At 40.6% G+C, this 17,615-nt stretch overlaps 1 protein-coding gene across 1 annotated transcript in view; it reads left to right on the top strand.

Moving 5' to 3' along the window:
- The window catches only part of GALNT12 (polypeptide N-acetylgalactosaminyltransferase 12), a gene marked incomplete at both ends in the record, with an annotated part of 49,994 nt that overhangs the window by 22,181 nt on the left and 10,198 nt on the right, over positions 1 to 17,615 (top strand). Inside the window, 2 exons of the mRNA XM_080364280.1 lie at positions 6,137 to 6,313; positions 8,997 to 9,128. Coding sequence (XP_080220406.1) covers positions 6,137 to 6,313; positions 8,997 to 9,128 — 309 coding nt within the window. The remainder of the gene's footprint in view (positions 1 to 6,136; positions 6,314 to 8,996; positions 9,129 to 17,615) is intronic.

The raw sequence follows: 17,615 nt of genomic DNA, 5'->3' as shown, positions 1-17,615 counted from the left end.
ATAAGCACAGACCTAGAGTTGACTTTTTTTACTCTGGAGGGGGATTTCTCAGCTGGAATTACTCTTTGACCTGAATTCATGATCACCTCCTTTCTCACACAGGAGAAAGTTTCCAGCATGTAAATCCAAATACACAGCCTACTTGTCTTGGTCAGCAGGCCTCTGCCTGAAGCTCAAAGCGGCTTGCCCACCTCTGTAGCTCTGTGAGCTTCTGAAGCAGGAATCTCCCAGCTGCCTCCTGTTCTGGTGTAGTCCACATTGATGTGTATGTTGCCGTTGGTCCCCTCTTTCCACTAGAAGGAATTTATTTTCTGTGGGATAATTATTCAAGGTCAGGAGTTATGAAATAGCTCTGGGTGAAATTATTTTTATGCCTTCTTTTTGAGTGGCTGTTCAGGGAGCCAGAGGTAGCAATAGATTGAGTTTGTACTTGCAGGCCCAAAGAAACAATCATGCTCATCATCAGTCACAACACAACGTAGGTTAAGCTGGAAAGCAGCCTGCTGACCATCCCCAGCTAACTCTGTCAAGGGAAAATTGTTTTTCTTGCTTGCCAAGGGACTGGAAGGGGTGATGACAATGAGGGAGTCATGCATTTTTGGGTACAGATGCTTGCTGACCTGGGGCTTGCTGGCTCTCTTACTTTCTCAGCTCTGATACTACTGTGGCAGACAAACAAGCAGAGACAGGAGACTCCGTTTAGCAGCAAACTACATCAGAGAGCATGACACTGTCTCCCACAAACGTAGCGTAACAGTGGCAAGCATGTTGGATGCACTACTGAGCAAGTCTGGCTCTTGCAGACACTTGTTTGTGTCTGCTAGTGCACATGCAACCAGACTGAACAGCCGTGAGGTGGTAAGGATGCTGCTTTTGAAAATAGTACTATATGCTTGGCCTCTTCACAGAAATTTGCACATCTTTCAAACCAGCAAGCTTGGAAACAACAGCCGCAGTTGACAGAACTGGATGTTATGGGATCTACTTCATGTTGTTTGAAATGTCTTCTGTGACCACAGCTGCCACAGATTTGGTAGCACCAAAGTAGTTGCCCCATCACCAGTCAGAGTTAGAGGTAGCACTGCCGCACATGGCAGGGATTTTGTTCTCTGAGATGGATTGTGGGAGCTTTCTATAGCTCCTTGTAGAAAGTCTCGAAGATGGCCCTCTTTGCATGCAGTTCTTGGCTTTCCATTCTTCATGCCTCGCTTTTGGTAGACCAAGGCTTGCAGACAGGAGAAGCCATACCCCTGCCCTGTATAACATGGAGTGCCCCTGCACTGGCTGCTGTTTTAGACCCAAATGATCATTGCTGGTGACCTCTACCAGGCTCTGGCAGCAAGTCTGATTTCTGACGTTGCTGGTTCCCCTCAACCAGGTGTTTGACCCCATGGGGTGCAGCAGCATGAACAAGCAGTGCCTTTCCTCCTTCAACATGGAGAAATGTGGTCTTCTTGTGGGCTGGAGGAAGAATCAGAGGCTACCTAGCAGGCAGGAGAAGCACAAAAGGAGCGGCAGCAGAGTCCTCGGAGCCAGTGTGCTGGGGGCTGTGCACAGACACGCTGCCGTGCATGTTGGAGGGGCTGAGCAGGGACATGGGTGCACCAGTCCAGGGGCTCAGGGTGCTCCGTCAGTGGCCACAAGCCCATGGTATGTCGTGCTCCAGGCTGAGAGCAGGCATGTGGTTTGTGGGGGCTAAAAGACGTGATTAAATGACGAAGCAGAGTGGGAGCTGTGGTCTGGGGCTCTGCATGCTGCAGGTGGGTGAAGAGGCTGTCTTCTGGGAGGCCAACGGTTTGGTAGGACAGGCTGTGCAATGGCCAGCGAGTGTGCCTGGGCATGTTAATTTTATTATTGCAGGTTGCCAGTAGGATGTAGGCATTTGGATCCAAATTGTGTACAACGTGCTTTCCTCTATTGATTTCAAGCCTCTGTACACGCGCTTCCTGTGGTGAGTGTTTTGGTGGAAGACAGCAGAGCACCGAAGAAGGTCAAGAGGGATAAATCAGTGTTAATTCTGTTGTCTCTGTGGCTTTTAGACCTGCCAGACCTGAAAATTAGAAGCACGGATACCGAAAAACTCTGTGAATTAATTCGCTGTTCTTCTCATCTCTGAAAACACCACCATCTCCTGATGGCATGAAAGGACTTGTCCTCAAGCCTTCTCTTTCTCATATTTCAATTATTCTAAGCTGGAGAAATTCTCTGTGGTTTTGAGAGGTGCAACAAGGACAAAGCTTCAGCTTAAAAGCATGATGACTAAGAGAGATGGAGGCTGCACGCTGAATGCAGGATCGAGTCAATGTGCCTTGATTTCGAATTGCTTAATGCTATTTGGCTGAATAACATTTCACTTCATGGGCATAATGGACATTGAAACTCCTCTTTCTGAGGGATGTGAAACATGCCCTTTTGTCTTCCCCCTCCTGTACGTGGAGCAAGGGGAACTGGTTGCATCTTTTTTCCCCCCTCTCTGCTCTTGGTCCTGCTAGTGGTACTGCAATGTAAGTTTGTTTCTGGGGACCACTGCTTGATACACCCGCAGTCTGCCCTTCAACCCACCATCACAGCATGAGGGAAAGCCACACGTGCAGAAAGGCAAAACTATTTACTTCTTTTGGAAATTTCATTGCCCGCATGCCTGGATGATGCTCCTCCAATTGCCTGGGGTCTTCTCTTTTCTGATATTTTGGTATTGTTTCTTTCTGCCTGGATCTGGAAATCTGTTTTGTGGTGGGAGCAGCCAGGATGGGTTCATGCAGGTGGGGAAGCCCCCCTGCCCACCCAGCTCCAGCAGATCCTACAGGAGCAGCAGACAGGGGGGCTCAGCTGCAAGCCAGCAAGCAAAATTGCAGCAGAGAGAGGGGCAGCAACAGTGTTTTCTGCAGTTTATCTTTACTCAGGAGGTAGCATCCATTTTTAAAATTATTATTATTTTATTATTATTATTTTAATGCTAGAATGGAGGTGGTAGAGCTTATAGAGCTTTTCTTATTTAGCATTTAATGAGCCAGCATTAGGTCAGTTGTCCAAAGACCAGAGCAGGGATGGGGATTCCAATGTGAGTTCTGTACTTCTACTGCAGCTTTTTGAAATGCCACTGTCTCTGAAAAGAATAGAAAAGAATTTGATAGCCTGCATGCATCAAGATGAAAGTGAAAGTAAAAATGAATGTCACCTTGTCTTCTTTTCTTGTTGAAGGAAAAAAAGTGTGCTTTTATAATGAGCTGCAAGTTAGCCAGTCCTAGTAAAGAAACGTATTTTCATGCACATGAGCATGCAAAAGATACATGAAATCTAATGTGTTTCTTTGTTAAAGGAAGTGTGACTAGTTTTACGGGATAACCTTCACTAGAGTCACTTATTTAGGACTTAGTGAACTTGGCTTTCTCTAGTGAATTCCTTGCTTTGTCTCTCTTCTCCTTGCTCTTTGCACCTTATTTTATGTAGAAGTCAAAATGTGTTTTCCATTAAAAAAATTAATAAACATTTTTATGAATTGTTTAGCTGAAATATACTTGTGTTTTAAATACGAAGACAAGAGAAGTTTTAAACTGTTTTAATAAAGGAAGCAGAATTTAATGACCATTGCTTAGCAACCTAGAGTTATTTTTTAGAGAAAATCAGAATTTTAATTATTGAAAAATCAGCTGTTATGGAATTCTCTTTTTGGCAGCAGTTTAACAGAGATAAAGTCAGTCTGTTTTAGTTCATTTAAATCAGACTTTACCCACGGAAGAGTGGAAGAACGTGCTTCCTCCTTAACTGTACATTTTTACTCTAGTAGTCTTTATGGTACATTCCTCATATCTTGTTTCAAAACAGACTCATCAAAGCAGTAATAATCAATTAAAAATGCTAATAGGGAATAAAATAAATATGGAAATTGTTGAAGTCTAATAAATTTAATGATACTTAACATTTGTTGACAAACAGGTCTTCCTTGATACATTTCAACTTTAAAAAAAGTAATCTTGTATGTAGAAATTAGAATGTAAGAAAGCTATTGTTTTGAAACAGATCTCAAAAAGGGAGATCTTAAAGTGAAAATAGCTGGTTTCATAGCAGCTTTCAAAATGGCAGTAGTATAGCTTACCTGTGAAGATATGCAAATTGTTTAAAGATCGGTATAGAATTCAGAATTCTAGATTTCTTGTATAATTCCTTTTATTATCTTTCTGTTCAAATTACAAAGATACTTCTCCAAACAGCAACAAAAAAGAGAGAAACCACTCATGAAAAGCAAGAAATTAAAATTTTAAATCCAGGAAGATTTTCCAGTGCTCCCTATATTTGGATAATGAATTACCTATACCTTTAAGGAGATCTTTTGTTATAAAAATAAACGTGTATTACAGTGCTTACAGTTTCCTTATTAAGCACAGTATGGTGCCATTTGTAAAGGTCTGCTGTCATTATCCCAAACAAAATCAACTGAGACAACATTCATTAGTTTCTAAATTAAGAAATTTGAGAGAAATCCTAAGTAACTAAAAATCAATCAAACAAAAAAACAAAAAACCCACCCCAAAACAAACCAGAAAACAAATGGAACCCCCCAAAAGAAACCAAAACAAAAGCCAACTACAACAGAAACCCAACAAACAAAAGAAAAAAACAAGCCCTAAAATAACCATTCTGAAGACAATGTCCATCTTGCGTATGCTGAAGGCTGCCATCTCTAGTGACTTTCTGGATCCCTGAAAGTCCCAGGAAGAGAGACAGAAAAAGTCCTGTCTGATCTGTTGTTATTAAGTACAGAAGTTTTATTTGCTGCCTCATAGGTTTCACTCCTGCTGTGTTCCTTTGAATAACGTGTAATTAAAAATGTATTTGTTATGCAAGAAGGTTGTCAGGGAGCAAACCTTTACCCCTTAAGCACATCTCGGCTAATTTCGCTTGTCCTCCGTGTGCGAAGGAAAGGTGAACTGTCACCTGTGCGCAGTTGAATACATGAGGGGAATCGGCTCACTGAAGTGCTAGTTCTCAAAAAGCTTCCACAAGAAGTCTATGCGAGCCATTGGTGATGACCTCAAGTCGGTTCAGGGCAGCAACATATCCTGCCTTTCCTCCCATATGACGATTTCAGAACCCTTGTTTCAGGTACCTGCCAGAAACAGGTTGTCTGCCACATTGCATAGTAATAATTGGAAAATACCTAGACATGCTGTCCATTCATTACATCAAACTTGAGGTCAGTGGCTGTATGGGTGAGCTGCCCAAAATCCACAATTTACAAAGGAGATGGGAATAATTACAAAAATTGGCAGAGTTCTGAGACCGGTGTCCCTGCTTAGTGGTCATGAATGGGCTTTATCCCCAGGGCCATGTATTTTCTGATTTGGAGAGCCAGAGGCATAAGGATGAGGGCAGAGTGAGTTCTGCCAATTCCACATTCACGTTCAAGTACTTTCCTTGGCAGCAAGTAGGAATGTTGGTTTAGATAGGAGAGATTTCTTTCACTAATCTTGGCTGGACCACCATGGATCAGTTGCAGAATTACTTTGCTTTTTCTTTTCATGTGTTAGGTCTTGGGTTCTTTTCCCAGCTTTCCAATGAAAAAGGTTAGTTACATTTCATGACCAGGCACCCATACTTCTCTTCTGAGATGGTGAATATGGAAATGGAAACACAAATTATCGTTCTCCAATAATATGATGAGTTTACATGTTTTGTCAAGTTAGCTGTCCTGCAGAATACAAGAGTAAGTTTCTGGTAAGGAATCAGTCATCAGTATCTTTGAGGAGGCTATTTGTATGGCTAATTTGGACTAGAAATAGACTCTTTTAAAAATGCCTGTATAACTGGAATAGTAGACCATTGTTAGACCTGCAGAAATATTGTGGACCATTTCTTCATAATGTCTTCAGAGAAAGTAAAGCTAAGAAAGGATCAATTGCATACCACATAAAATCTGAGATGAGGTTGTCTCCTTGTTACTCCCAGTAGTTTGCTCAGTGTTTGCAAGGATTCATTTAATCTCATCAAATGAAATACACACTTATTTTATGTGTTGCTTATAGTATGCTTTGATGCTCTTGAGAAGGTGTTATCATTGCAAAGACATATCATCACTTGTATCCGTCTGCTTGCAAAGATTCAAATTAATGATGCAAAATGTCTATTCTTTACTCAGATATGGCAGTGTGGAGGAAGTCTTGAGATCCACCCTTGCTCACATGTAGGTCACGTTTTCCCCAAACAAGCTCCATACTCACGGTCCAAAGCTTTGGCAAATAGTGTGCGTGCAGCTGAAGTGTGGATGGATGAATATAAAGAACTTTATTACCACCGAAACCCACATGCTCGCCTGGTGAGTTCAAGCCCATTGTTCTTAGAATTTCAATTGAATTTGTTTTCAATGAAATAACTATTAATTTAGCTGATATTTAACATGAAGTGCTTTTTATGTTTATTTCTTATTTCTTCTAAAACTTTTTCCCAAACATAGAATAAGTGTAAATCTACTTAATTTTTAATTTATTGAAAAAAATCTGAAATTCTGTAAGACTAGAGAAGGAGACCACGTTTGTGTCAATATTAAATGAATGAATTAATAAATGAAAGAATAAAGTTTAGCAAGGTGACCCAAGTAAGGAGGAGCTGTTTAGCCTAAAATGTGCATCTCCATGAAATAACTGATACAGGATTCTATCAATAAAGAATTGCAGAAGAGACACACAATTAGTGAAGTCTTAGTCAGCAAGGTTCAATGGACAGTAGATCTTTAAGTGAACAGCATGGTAATGTTTAGCAAAATTACCTCTCCTGTGATAGTTGCAAAACTTTGGACTAATGTAAGACAGAATGGATTTTTTTGTTTGATTTACTGCTGCATAATGCATGGTTTAATTTTTTTTTTAAAGTGCCAAAACAATATTGCAAAGATTAATTAAAATCAATCTTGGGAATTCAGATGAAAATGTTCCTAATAAAATGTCTGAAGTATCAGTTCTTGTTTGTTGTTTATTTATTTATTTATTTTGGTTTTGGTTGGTTTTTTTATTTGTTTGTGGGTTTTTGTTTGTTTTGTTGTTTTGTTTTTTTGTTTGTTGTTGTGTTGTTGTTTGGTTGGTTTTTGGTTTTGGGTTTTTTTTGAGGGGGGGTGAAGTTAATATATTTATTTCTCACGAGGAAGAAAATAAAACATCGTTTGCTTGCAAAATTTTTCAGAAGATAAATACTGTGAAAATTGAGTAGATCAGAATAGTAATGCAGCATGCAAATTCATATGTTGGATATATTTATCGTGAGGGGCTCGTAGGCTGGAAGACAATAACATGGAAATACCCTGACAGCATCTACAAATGACTTACATGAACCTCTGACGCAAAGCCCAACATTCAAGCTCAAAAGAAATCACTCTCTGTTCTTGCTTGTTTTTGGAGGTGCTTGATCTCCGCAGGCTCTGCTCTTGGCATGGAATGGAAAGACCTGTCCTGGGTGGGCTGCTGGGTACCCACCTCTGGCCATGCCAGACCAGAGCTTGAGGACCAAGTAGGGGCACAGGGAGCTCCCCACACGTTTGGGTGGCCTTACCCCAGTAGACATGCTGGTGGAAAAAATGCTCTTGAAGCCATTACACTTCTAAAAGATAAGCTGGAGGACACTGGGGAAGCTGAATTTGCTTAGCTTCCATCTCGTGTTCCTTTGGATTAAACTGGGTAATTAGATTATTATAGTCTACGCATTTGTAATAATTGTTTTACTTCAGCATCATAAAAGCCATTTAGGTTTTATTATTAGAGTCTGACTTTGAGAGAAGCAGGGGTTTTGTGTCTGAAGAAGGGAGATAGCAGGCAGATTCTGCTTGCCATAGGCAAAGAGAAAACACCAATAAGTACCACCAAGTTTTCTTGTAAAGTTCTGGGCAGCTGACATCTGCGATGACAAAACTTCAGCTTGAAGCGATATTTGTGTGTTAGTATCAGAAGTTTTGCATATTGGCTTATTGTAACACAGTGGATGTGAGCTGAGATACATGTGGGGTTTTTTTGCACGTATCGAAACTGCCGCCCATGCACTCCGGTTTCCCTAATGCTCTGTGTACCTCCTGTTGCAGCAGTTGAGTTCAGTCTCTTTTACTTCATCTAGCTCAAGCATTAAATTCCATAATGGAAACAGGATTGATGCTATGGCTGCAGAACTTGCTTCTGTAAAGTTTCTCTTCAAGATTAACATTCAGACCTCAGAGCTATTATGTCATGCTCTTTCTTTATTTAAGCAGGCATCTTCTGCCTCTATTTTACATCTGCTTCGTGTTTTCAGTCATATTTCCACAACTTTGAGAAATGCAAATATATTTGTGGTTTCACAAAGGAGTGTGGCAAGTGACCTGTAAAAATCTGAGGGCTGCAAACAGTAGCTCATGCCTGACTGTCTGAAGTCCCTAGTCAATATAAAGACAGATTTTTTGAAGACAGATGTGAAAAGATGTGAACTCTGCTCCGCTCTATAGACAGGGAAAAGTCTGCAATGAAAGCTTTTCTCTGGAGGTTTAAGATTTCATGCTCCCCACCCACCAAAACAATGAAGTTCAAAGGAAACATTAGCAGATTTTACAAATTCCATCAGTTAAGTTAAAACTGTCTGTACAGGTAATTTGCAAATGGATGGTGGGATAATTTAAAATTCTTGATTCATTCACTGCTTTTGAGACTTTCAATTATCCAGCTAAAGGAAGTTTTATTTTCCAATACGCCTTTGCCATTCCCAGCAGTCTGTATGCAAGGACTTCCTTACTTGCAGATTTGGAGAGCCAAACTGTCTTGTAGAATATTTTAAAGTTTTACATGCACTGCTCCAATTCTTTTTCTTCAACATTTAATGAATGTAAGGATAATGAAATAAAATCCAGCACCCAAACATGGGAATTTTTCCTGGCTAAAAGTCCTACTCATTGCTTCAGCATACAGTTCCTAATAATGTATACAGGTAATTTGAGAGCATCTGCTCCAGTTGGGGTTTTTGAAAGTTTTTTATTTTTTTTCTTTCAGGAACCATATGGAGATGTGACAGAAAGGAGACTCCTTCGAGAGAAGCTGAAATGTAAGGACTTCAAATGGTTCTTGGAGAACGTGTACCCAGAGCTTCATGTACCTGAGGACAGACCAGGCTTCTATGGAATGGTATGTAGCTGCTGAGAAAGGGCCTATTCACAGTTCTCTGAGCTCTCCTACTAACTCAGTATGAAGGTGTTTTTATGCTGAAAAGTGTTCGGGATTTTGATAGAATTCAGTTAGAATTGGTAGGCTTTAAAATGTGTTTTCTACCAGAATCTTTATTCTAGTGGATGCGGTTTATAAAGAATTCTGTAGAAGGGTAGGGACAGGTAATGTGGTCATGAATTTCACCTTCCACGCGAGGTCTTGGGACTGTTAAAGGCAGCAAAGGATGATGTTTTGATTTGTTAAAATGTTGCATAGCAAAAAAAGAGAGCACCAAAGTTTTCTGGGTTTTAGTAGACAACTTGAAAATAGAATGTGCTTTGGAACATGTGTTTGCACACCTTATCTAATGAAAACTATGATGCTCTGATGACAGGAAAAAGCTGGTGCTGTGTGCTTCCAGGTCATATAGGATTCAGCATGTCAAAAACGTGTTAATTTTTAATCTGGAGGTCACTTTAGACCAGCGCAGCTTCACAAGTGATTTTCATTGGTTCAATGTCAGAATCCTCTTCTCTTTTTTTTAAGAGTTGACAACTCTCTATGCTATTTGCAGCTTGCAAATAAATATAAACTATAGCTCCATGTTTGTCACATTACTTTAATCTCATTTGGAAGGGATGAAGGGAGAGATGATGCAGCAAATACCTTCTTCCTCTGAAAAATCAGCAGATATTTGCTGCATGTCTCATTAGGAAGACAAGGCTGCAACTTTCTGCCAGGCAAAGATGTATAAAATACCTTCTTGGTTTCCAGTGCCACAGTAACTTAGAAGTACTTTTGCTGGTAACTCAATGGCTCTGCAGATCTGGCTAAGTTGCGTTCCCACCATGCTGCATCACATCCAGCCCAGATCACAACAGTCTGACCTTGCTGCTGTCTGGGCTGGGAGAGGTTTGGATTGAATATTAGGAAAAACTTCTTCACAGGAAGGGTTGTCAAGTATTGGAACAGGCTGCCTAGGGAAGTGGTGGAGTCACCATCCCTGGAGGTGTTTAAATGACACATAGGTGAGGTTCTTAGGGACATGGTTTAGAGGTGGACTTGGCAGTGTTAGGTTAATGGTTGGACTCGATGATCTTAAAGATCTTTTCCATTAGATCTTTTCCATTGATTCAATTATTCAGTTACTCAGTCTCTGCTGGATCTCCTTTGATGCTGGGAAAAAAACTGATCACTGAGGGTGTACAAAACATGCAGGAACCAAGTCTCCTTTCAGTCTTCCCTAATGTGGGAATGCTGCGGTTTCCTCAGGGAAGCTGCATTTGCCCCGGGGATCTGCATTTCCTACAGGGAGCATATCAGTTGGCAGCAAAGCCCTTGGGAGAGCAGCCGCCCTCCTTCCTTTGCCTTGCAGCTTGCACTTGAGTTGGTACCTCTGGGTAATCGCTGGCATGAAAGGTAATAACCCACCATTATCCAGTACCTTAAATAGCCCATGGTACAGCACTGGTGTGTTTTCTGTTGTTTTGTGCTGGATCGCTGACTGACAAGATCAGGGACAGTTGAAGTAATAAGATGAGATTTACCTTCCAGGATCATTTCAGTAACCTTATCTTCCCCTGCACCTCCATCCTTCACCTCCAAAAGAAAGCCTAGACTGGTGGCAGGGATAGCACTTCAACTCCTTGGGGAGGGAAAGGAATTTCTGCAGTCTCTTTCACAATTTAACTGCACGTGTCATCCTCAAGAAAGGTGTTGACAATACCTAGAAATAATAATTCTTGTTCAGAGCTGCTTGAAGTATCTAGGGTGTAATTTAGGTGAGCTCTATATATCTCTCTAAAACAATTCTTAAATGCTGTCATTTAGTTGTGAGTATAATAAGAATACACCATTCTTTGGCAGGAAGAATTTAAAATGTGATTAAAGTACAGTTATACTCTAGGAAGTGACAGTGCAAAAATGACACCTACTGATTCAACTGATTTGTGGATATTAAATCCCATCTGCTAACTTCAGTGAATCACTGATCGTGTTCTTTACTCCTGTCTTAGCCATATAGTACTTTTCTTGTTCACAAAAATACTGTGTTTAAAAGTGTTGGCTTTGTTAACAGCTCAGTGTAGTGTGAGGTTATTTAATTGTTCAAAGGGATTGCAAAGAGATATGGGAATTTCTCCCTCCCTTGAAAATCTTTATACTGAAGTTAATAAATCTTTCTAACATAACCCATAGGTCAGCCATATGTTCTTGAAATAAATGCAAGAATTATTGGCCATGCACTAACAATTAGACATTTTGCTAAAACTTTTCTCCTGATACATAGATAAATTTTTCCCGTCTGTACTAAGCCTGGTTGTCTAAAAGTTTAGCTGCCTAAAACTTCATTTAAACCTACAGAATTTTCAATATTTTTGCCTGAGCTATGTTTGCATTCTTATAAACTGAGGCCTAGAAATGAGGGAAATAAGTTTCTTTAGTAGTAAAATTAGTACACTTTATACCAAAATCATATAGCATGAATAAATCTAGAATGCCACAATCCTAATTTCATTCAGTACTCTGAACAAAACTGTGCTTCGTGAAGGAATACTATCAATATTACGAGTGTTCTTGTTCATAATTTTTTTTTTTACTTTAGTCAGATTTTTCCATAAATATTCCAGTACAAGAACAGTGGAGTAGAGTTCAAGATGTAAAATTTCAAATGTTAAGGCTACAGAGGCCATTAAATATTTTCCAAAATTTAATCTCCTAAAGTGCCGTATGAGATAGCAACATTAACTAGAAAGATAACTGCATGGGCAACTTAAAACATAAATTGCTAGAACTTCAAGGGCTATCCCCTTTTTTGCAAAGCATCTTTGTAGGAGCACATCTTAAGTCTCTATTCACTATTTTAATGAAAGAGCAAATGGAAATTTGTAGAGATTAATCCGCCTTCCCATCTGAGCTCCCAGTATTGTTTTGTGCAGTGGTGTATTAAAGCAAGGTGAAATAGAAGCTCCTAGAGCTCTGAATGAGAGTGCATGCATTTCTTCTCAAGGCTTCTCAGCTGCCAGGGTAGGGGCATAGGCATGGTCTTATATCTATATATAGATGTAAGGAAGAAATTTTTTACAATGAGGGCGGTGAGGCACTGGAACAGGTTGTCCAGAGAAACTGTGGATGCTCCATCCCTGGAAGTGTTTGAGGTCAGGTTAGGTGGGGTTTTGAGGAACCAGATCTAATGGAAGGTGGACCTTGCCCATGGCAGGGGGATTGGACTAGGTGATCTTTAAAGGTACCTTCCAACCCAAACCACTCTGTGGCTGTATCATTCTATCTCCTTGCTTGGCTCAAGCAGCTGCCATTTTTAAGACATACAGTGCCCTGGGCACCTGTAGAAACAGTGTTTCTGATCCTTGGGCTCCATGTGACTTTGGAACTTTGTGTGGGACATGAACTCAACATTTCGGTGTGGGGTTGGGTTTTTTTTTTTGTTTGTTTGTTTTTGTTTGTTTGTTTTTTGGTTGTTTTTTTTTTGTTTGGTTTGGTTTTATTTGGTTTTGTTTCTTTGTGGTTTTTTCTTTGTTTGTTTGTTTTGTGGGAGTGAAGCTGGTAGGCATTCAGTGGGTTAACAATAATAAGATGTCAGTGTTTCTGGAAGGGTTGACAATCCCTTTTAGGTTCTTGAGTGGTACACTGATATCTGTCTTTTTTTGACATAGCATCTTTTTTGGCCATCCCTGAGTATGCACTTACCACTAAAATGTGTGCTGTACTTGTGCTTCAGCTGGTGTGAAGTCTTAGACCTGAAGCCAGGTCTGTGGTGTTGTCTACCTAGGTAGCCCAGACTAAAGTTTGCTTCCAAATCTTGGCTGCCCTGGGGAAGAATGGTGTGGACACCGTTAGGGAGGACTTGTGTGTTTAGTATTAGCACTGCTGCATTGTGTATTTGGGTGAAGAGAGGCGAACTGGGCAGTGCTGTGGTCTTGTCATGTTACCGATGTCCGTGGAAAAGCTCAGCTGCAAAGCAAGGGAGTATTCAGGGTTTTTCTCCCCTCTAAGGTGTGGTGAGTATATCTGGCATTCAGGGTCCATATCTGACAAAAAATTCATGGTCTGTCACTGAATTTGGCTTTGGACTTGGCATCCAGATTACTTTCAGAAGACAAAAAAATCAGGATTTTATCCAAGCTTTTTTTGTAAGTTTGATTGCTTGGCAGTGAGACCATATTGTATTCTGATACATAGAATCATAGAATGTTCTGAGTTGGAAGGGACCCTCAAGGATCATGAAGTCCAACTCCTGTCCCTGCATGTGACAACCCCACAGTTCACACCATGTGTCTGAGAATGTTGTCCAGTCTCTTCTTGAACACTGTCAGGCTTGGGGCCGTGACACCTCCCTGGGGAGCCTGTTCCAGTGCTCCACCACCCTCTGGGGGAAGAACCTTCTCCTAATGTCCAACCTAATCCTCCCCTGGCACATCTTCCTGACATTCCCTTGGGTTCTGTCGCTGGTCACCAGAGAGAAGAGCTCAGTGCCTGCCCCTCCTCCTCCCCTTGTGAGGAAGCTGTAGACGTGATGAGGTCTCCCCTCGGTCTCCTCTTTCCCAGGCTGAACAAACCAAGTGACTTTAGCCGCTCCTCATATGGCAACCTCTCCAAACCCTTCACCAGCTTTATAGGCCTCTTCTAGATGCTCTCCAGTAGCTTTATATCCCTTTTATCCTGTGGCACCAGAACTGCACCCAGTGCTCCAGGTGAGACCGTACCAGTGCAGAGCAGAGCGGGACAATGTCCTCCCTGGCCTGGCTGGCAGTGCTGCGCTTGATGCACCCCAGGACACTTGAGGGTTTTCTTTGTTCTTCTCAAACAGCTTCTAGCTGATTTTTTCTTCCAGCTGAACATGAAGCAGCTAAGCTGATAAATGTCTGTTGTGACACTCCAGCTGATGTCTCTTCTCACCACATATCCCTAAAGGCATCTGAGACTGACTGTATCAGCTGGGAGAACAAGAGCTTGAATTCTTCTATTGGCAACTTCCTTCCACATTTTCCCCCAAGACCATCTTGGCTTCAAGGAAATCCAAAATGCTTAGTCATAATTTTATTTTTAATTTAGACCAGATATAACCTTGAAAAAAAAATAGCAGGTTTGAGCCTTTAAACCTATGCAGAATTTTGCTGGAACATGAAAGAGACCATCTTGTAAATTATCTAAATAACAAATGATATATATGGACAGGCTTACAGAAGAAGAGATCTTAGCTATGTGGCTTAAGTTATGCAATAAAAAAGACTATTCCATGTCTAGTGTTAGAAGTTCTCAGAGGTATGAGGCTCCTCTAGGGTATACCTTTAGACTGCACTATAATACAATTGGTAGACCTGCCACTTGAGATTGAATTGATACCCAAGGTTATGGCTGACTAGACCTGGAGATCTGAAGCCCATCACAGGAAAACATGCACCATTCCATTGGCTGTACAGCCTTTGAAAGCTTGAGACAGACTTTTTTAAAGCTGGTGGGAGAAATTAAAGTGTTGTTAATCTCAAGTGAACACACTGTCAGTTTAGACATGTTCTTGTATGTTCTTCAGCCTCCCAGAGAGATGTGGACTCGCTGGGGTGAGCAAGTGAATTCCAACAGCAGTGTCTCATCATCGATTCCTTTGAAGGATCTTAGTCGTGAGTGGTGCATACCCATTTCACCACTCCATTTAAGTAGTTAACATAAATCTGAGGATATTCACATCCTTTTTTCCAAAAAGGCTGATACGAAAATGACCTGCACTCAGTAAAATCGTTCCCTGTGACTCCTCAGATTACCTTTGAGGTAAAAGCTTATGCCTGGTCAGTACCATGGAGCTGTTGGCTTGCTATAAATCCCCATCTTACTGTGTCCCACAGTATCATCTGCCCATACCACTACTGCATCAGCACCAATGCCACTGTGGCAGAATAAAGAGGATTCTGATCTGTTTTGTGGATGAAGAGAAAGGTTGGCTCTGCTCCACTGTCCGCATATATCAACTAATGTAATGAAGTTTTAATGTCAAAAATCTGTTGTTGATGCTTTGCTGAAAGTTATATGAAATGGATTTTATCTTAAAAACACCTCCAAAACTAAAAATTATTTACAGAATACCATCTGTATTGTGTTGTTGCATGCAAGTGTCCAGATGTTAGGAAACAACAGATTTAAATTTCTCCAAACAGTAAGGGATAAAGGCCTGAGGTGAATATTTCAGTAGTTGCTGTTTATTACATGTCCCAACCTCCAGAGTGGGAACTAAATGGCGTTGTAGAGTATACCTGCAACGTTTCAATAAGAGGCAAATGTTGTAGAAACATACAGCCAGTGATGCTGTATGGGCAGAACGTTTTAGAACTGAACTATGTGTTTCAATGGCAAAGTGATCAACATTTTTTCTTGCTTCTGTTTCTCTAATGCAGCATTCTGCAGAAGAATTCAGGTAAGTCATGGAAAAAAAATTGTTCTTATTGCATGACTTGTGTATGGTGGATATAGGAACAAAGATAGCTTCAGAAATGAATGAATGATTACTGTTTTGATAGAGCTCTTGTACATAAAAGGAACTTACACTGCATATTCTCATTTAACAAGAGAAAAATATTGCTTTCACAAATTCTCTTGTGCTTTTTTCTGCCTTGGAACAGATCATGGCTTTTGTTGTTGTTGTTTTTTCTTTTTTTATAAATGATGCTGCAATCAGATTTTCAAATCTGATTATTTTCAAATCTTTGTCATTTCAGATCAAGTCGTTTAACAGCTTAGTATGCACTTTTCCCAAAAATTAGGTCTTTAATATCTATTAGGCTTGCTGATGAAGTGTGGATATAAAAGAACATCTACTGAAGTCTGATAAAACAAAATTAAAAAAAAAAAAACAACAGGTTAAAGTATGGACCATGTATGTTTAGGAATATGCCTCCATGTATCACAAGCACTTATGAATGAAGGAGAAAAATGAGAGAACATATGTGGTAGCATCCCAGGAGTACGGGCTCAGTTTTAAACTATCTGAAATGAAGCTTAAGTTAGTAATCTTTTACACAACTCTTGGGTTTTTGCCTGTATTTAGGCATTGCGTAACACGTGTAGGAGAGTCACCGTAGGTCTAGTGGTGCACAGCATTTTAAAACAGGTTATTTAGATTTCCACAGCACAAAAGGGAGCATGTGCTGGAGCTGACAACAAAGAGCCCACGCTTGGAGCAGTGGAGAAGGCATTGGGTTGTTTGGAAGGGCACTTCAGCTGAGGGCTTTGTACCTTTATCTTCCCTTGGAGTCAGGAGACAGGCGAAGTCGTATGTTGCTAAACATACTAATGAGGGACCCTCTGATCCTGATGACAGCTGCTGACAACAACCGAAGCCAATTTATGTTTTTAGAGATACAATTACCATTCTTAAGTGGTTATGACTTTAGGTTGACATTTCTTGATATAGAATGTAAAAAATATGAGAAGTGTATTGTTTGGTTTATCTAGTTTCATGGCAGTGTTAAAAATAATCTGTAAAAGACACTTTCCTGTTTTTCTAAGAGTAATTCTTGCCTAGTGTTATGAAGGTAAACAAAATATCTTCTTTTGACAGCTCAGGGAGGGGTGCAGTGGTCTACTGTGTTCCCATCAAACCACACAAGGCTTTCTGTAGAAAGGGTGCCCAGAGGATTTCTTTTGCTTCTGGTGAACTTGGACACGAAAAACTAAGGATGAATTTTATCCGAGACCAAATTCAGATACTAGTTTATCCTGGACTGAAAAATTACACCAAATGCATAGTGGAAACATATTCAGAGAGGAATCAAGAGATAAAGCCTGTAAGGGTGAGGGCTTCAGTCCTACATTTATGCATTTGGCTCTGATAGGAAAGCCTCACAGCCCCAGCAGCCCTGCAAAGGGCCCCAAGCCATAGTGGCTCAGTGGTCCTCCCCAGCCCCCCAATGTATTGCTGTTGCCTTGGGCCAGCAGCCCAGCCAGGCAGAGCACTGAGAGCTTGGCTGCCTTTCAGCAGGAGCGGGCACAAATCAGTGGAAAGAAGAGTTTGGGTAGCAATAAAAGCAGAAGTTGTGAAAGCAAAATATACATAGAACAGAAGTATTTAATTTTCCAACTTGTGTGGCTTGCTCTGTGGTGGGTTTGGGTCCTACAGGGTTTGGTTTGTTTGTTTGGTTTTAGCCTTCTGCAATCCCTTCGTGTGCGTTCATTCTCCGTGCTAAGAACTGAGGATACGACTATCATGACTAGGGAAGAGCAGTGAAATTACACCTTGCTGAAGTAACTCTTCTGAGATTTACCCTGCTTATTCTTTGTGATATAATTACACTCAGTAACAGGGGCATTCAGCTTGAACCTATGTTTACAGAACCTGTTTTGCTTCATGTAATTTTAAATTTAGCTAAGTGGCTAATACTAGGAGTCAGTAATTGTTATTGGCATTAACTTATTTTCAGTTACTTTTGCCTCCTGCATACTTAAATGCAAACCCATGTT

Source organism: Nesoenas mayeri, assembly GCF_963082525.1.
Source record: "Nesoenas mayeri genome assembly, chromosome: 2".
Classification (NCBI taxonomy): domain Eukaryota; kingdom Metazoa; phylum Chordata; class Aves; order Columbiformes; family Columbidae; genus Nesoenas; species Nesoenas mayeri.
The sequence above is the reverse complement of the archived record's forward strand: the minus strand, read 5'-3'. Positions and strand labels throughout refer to the sequence as shown.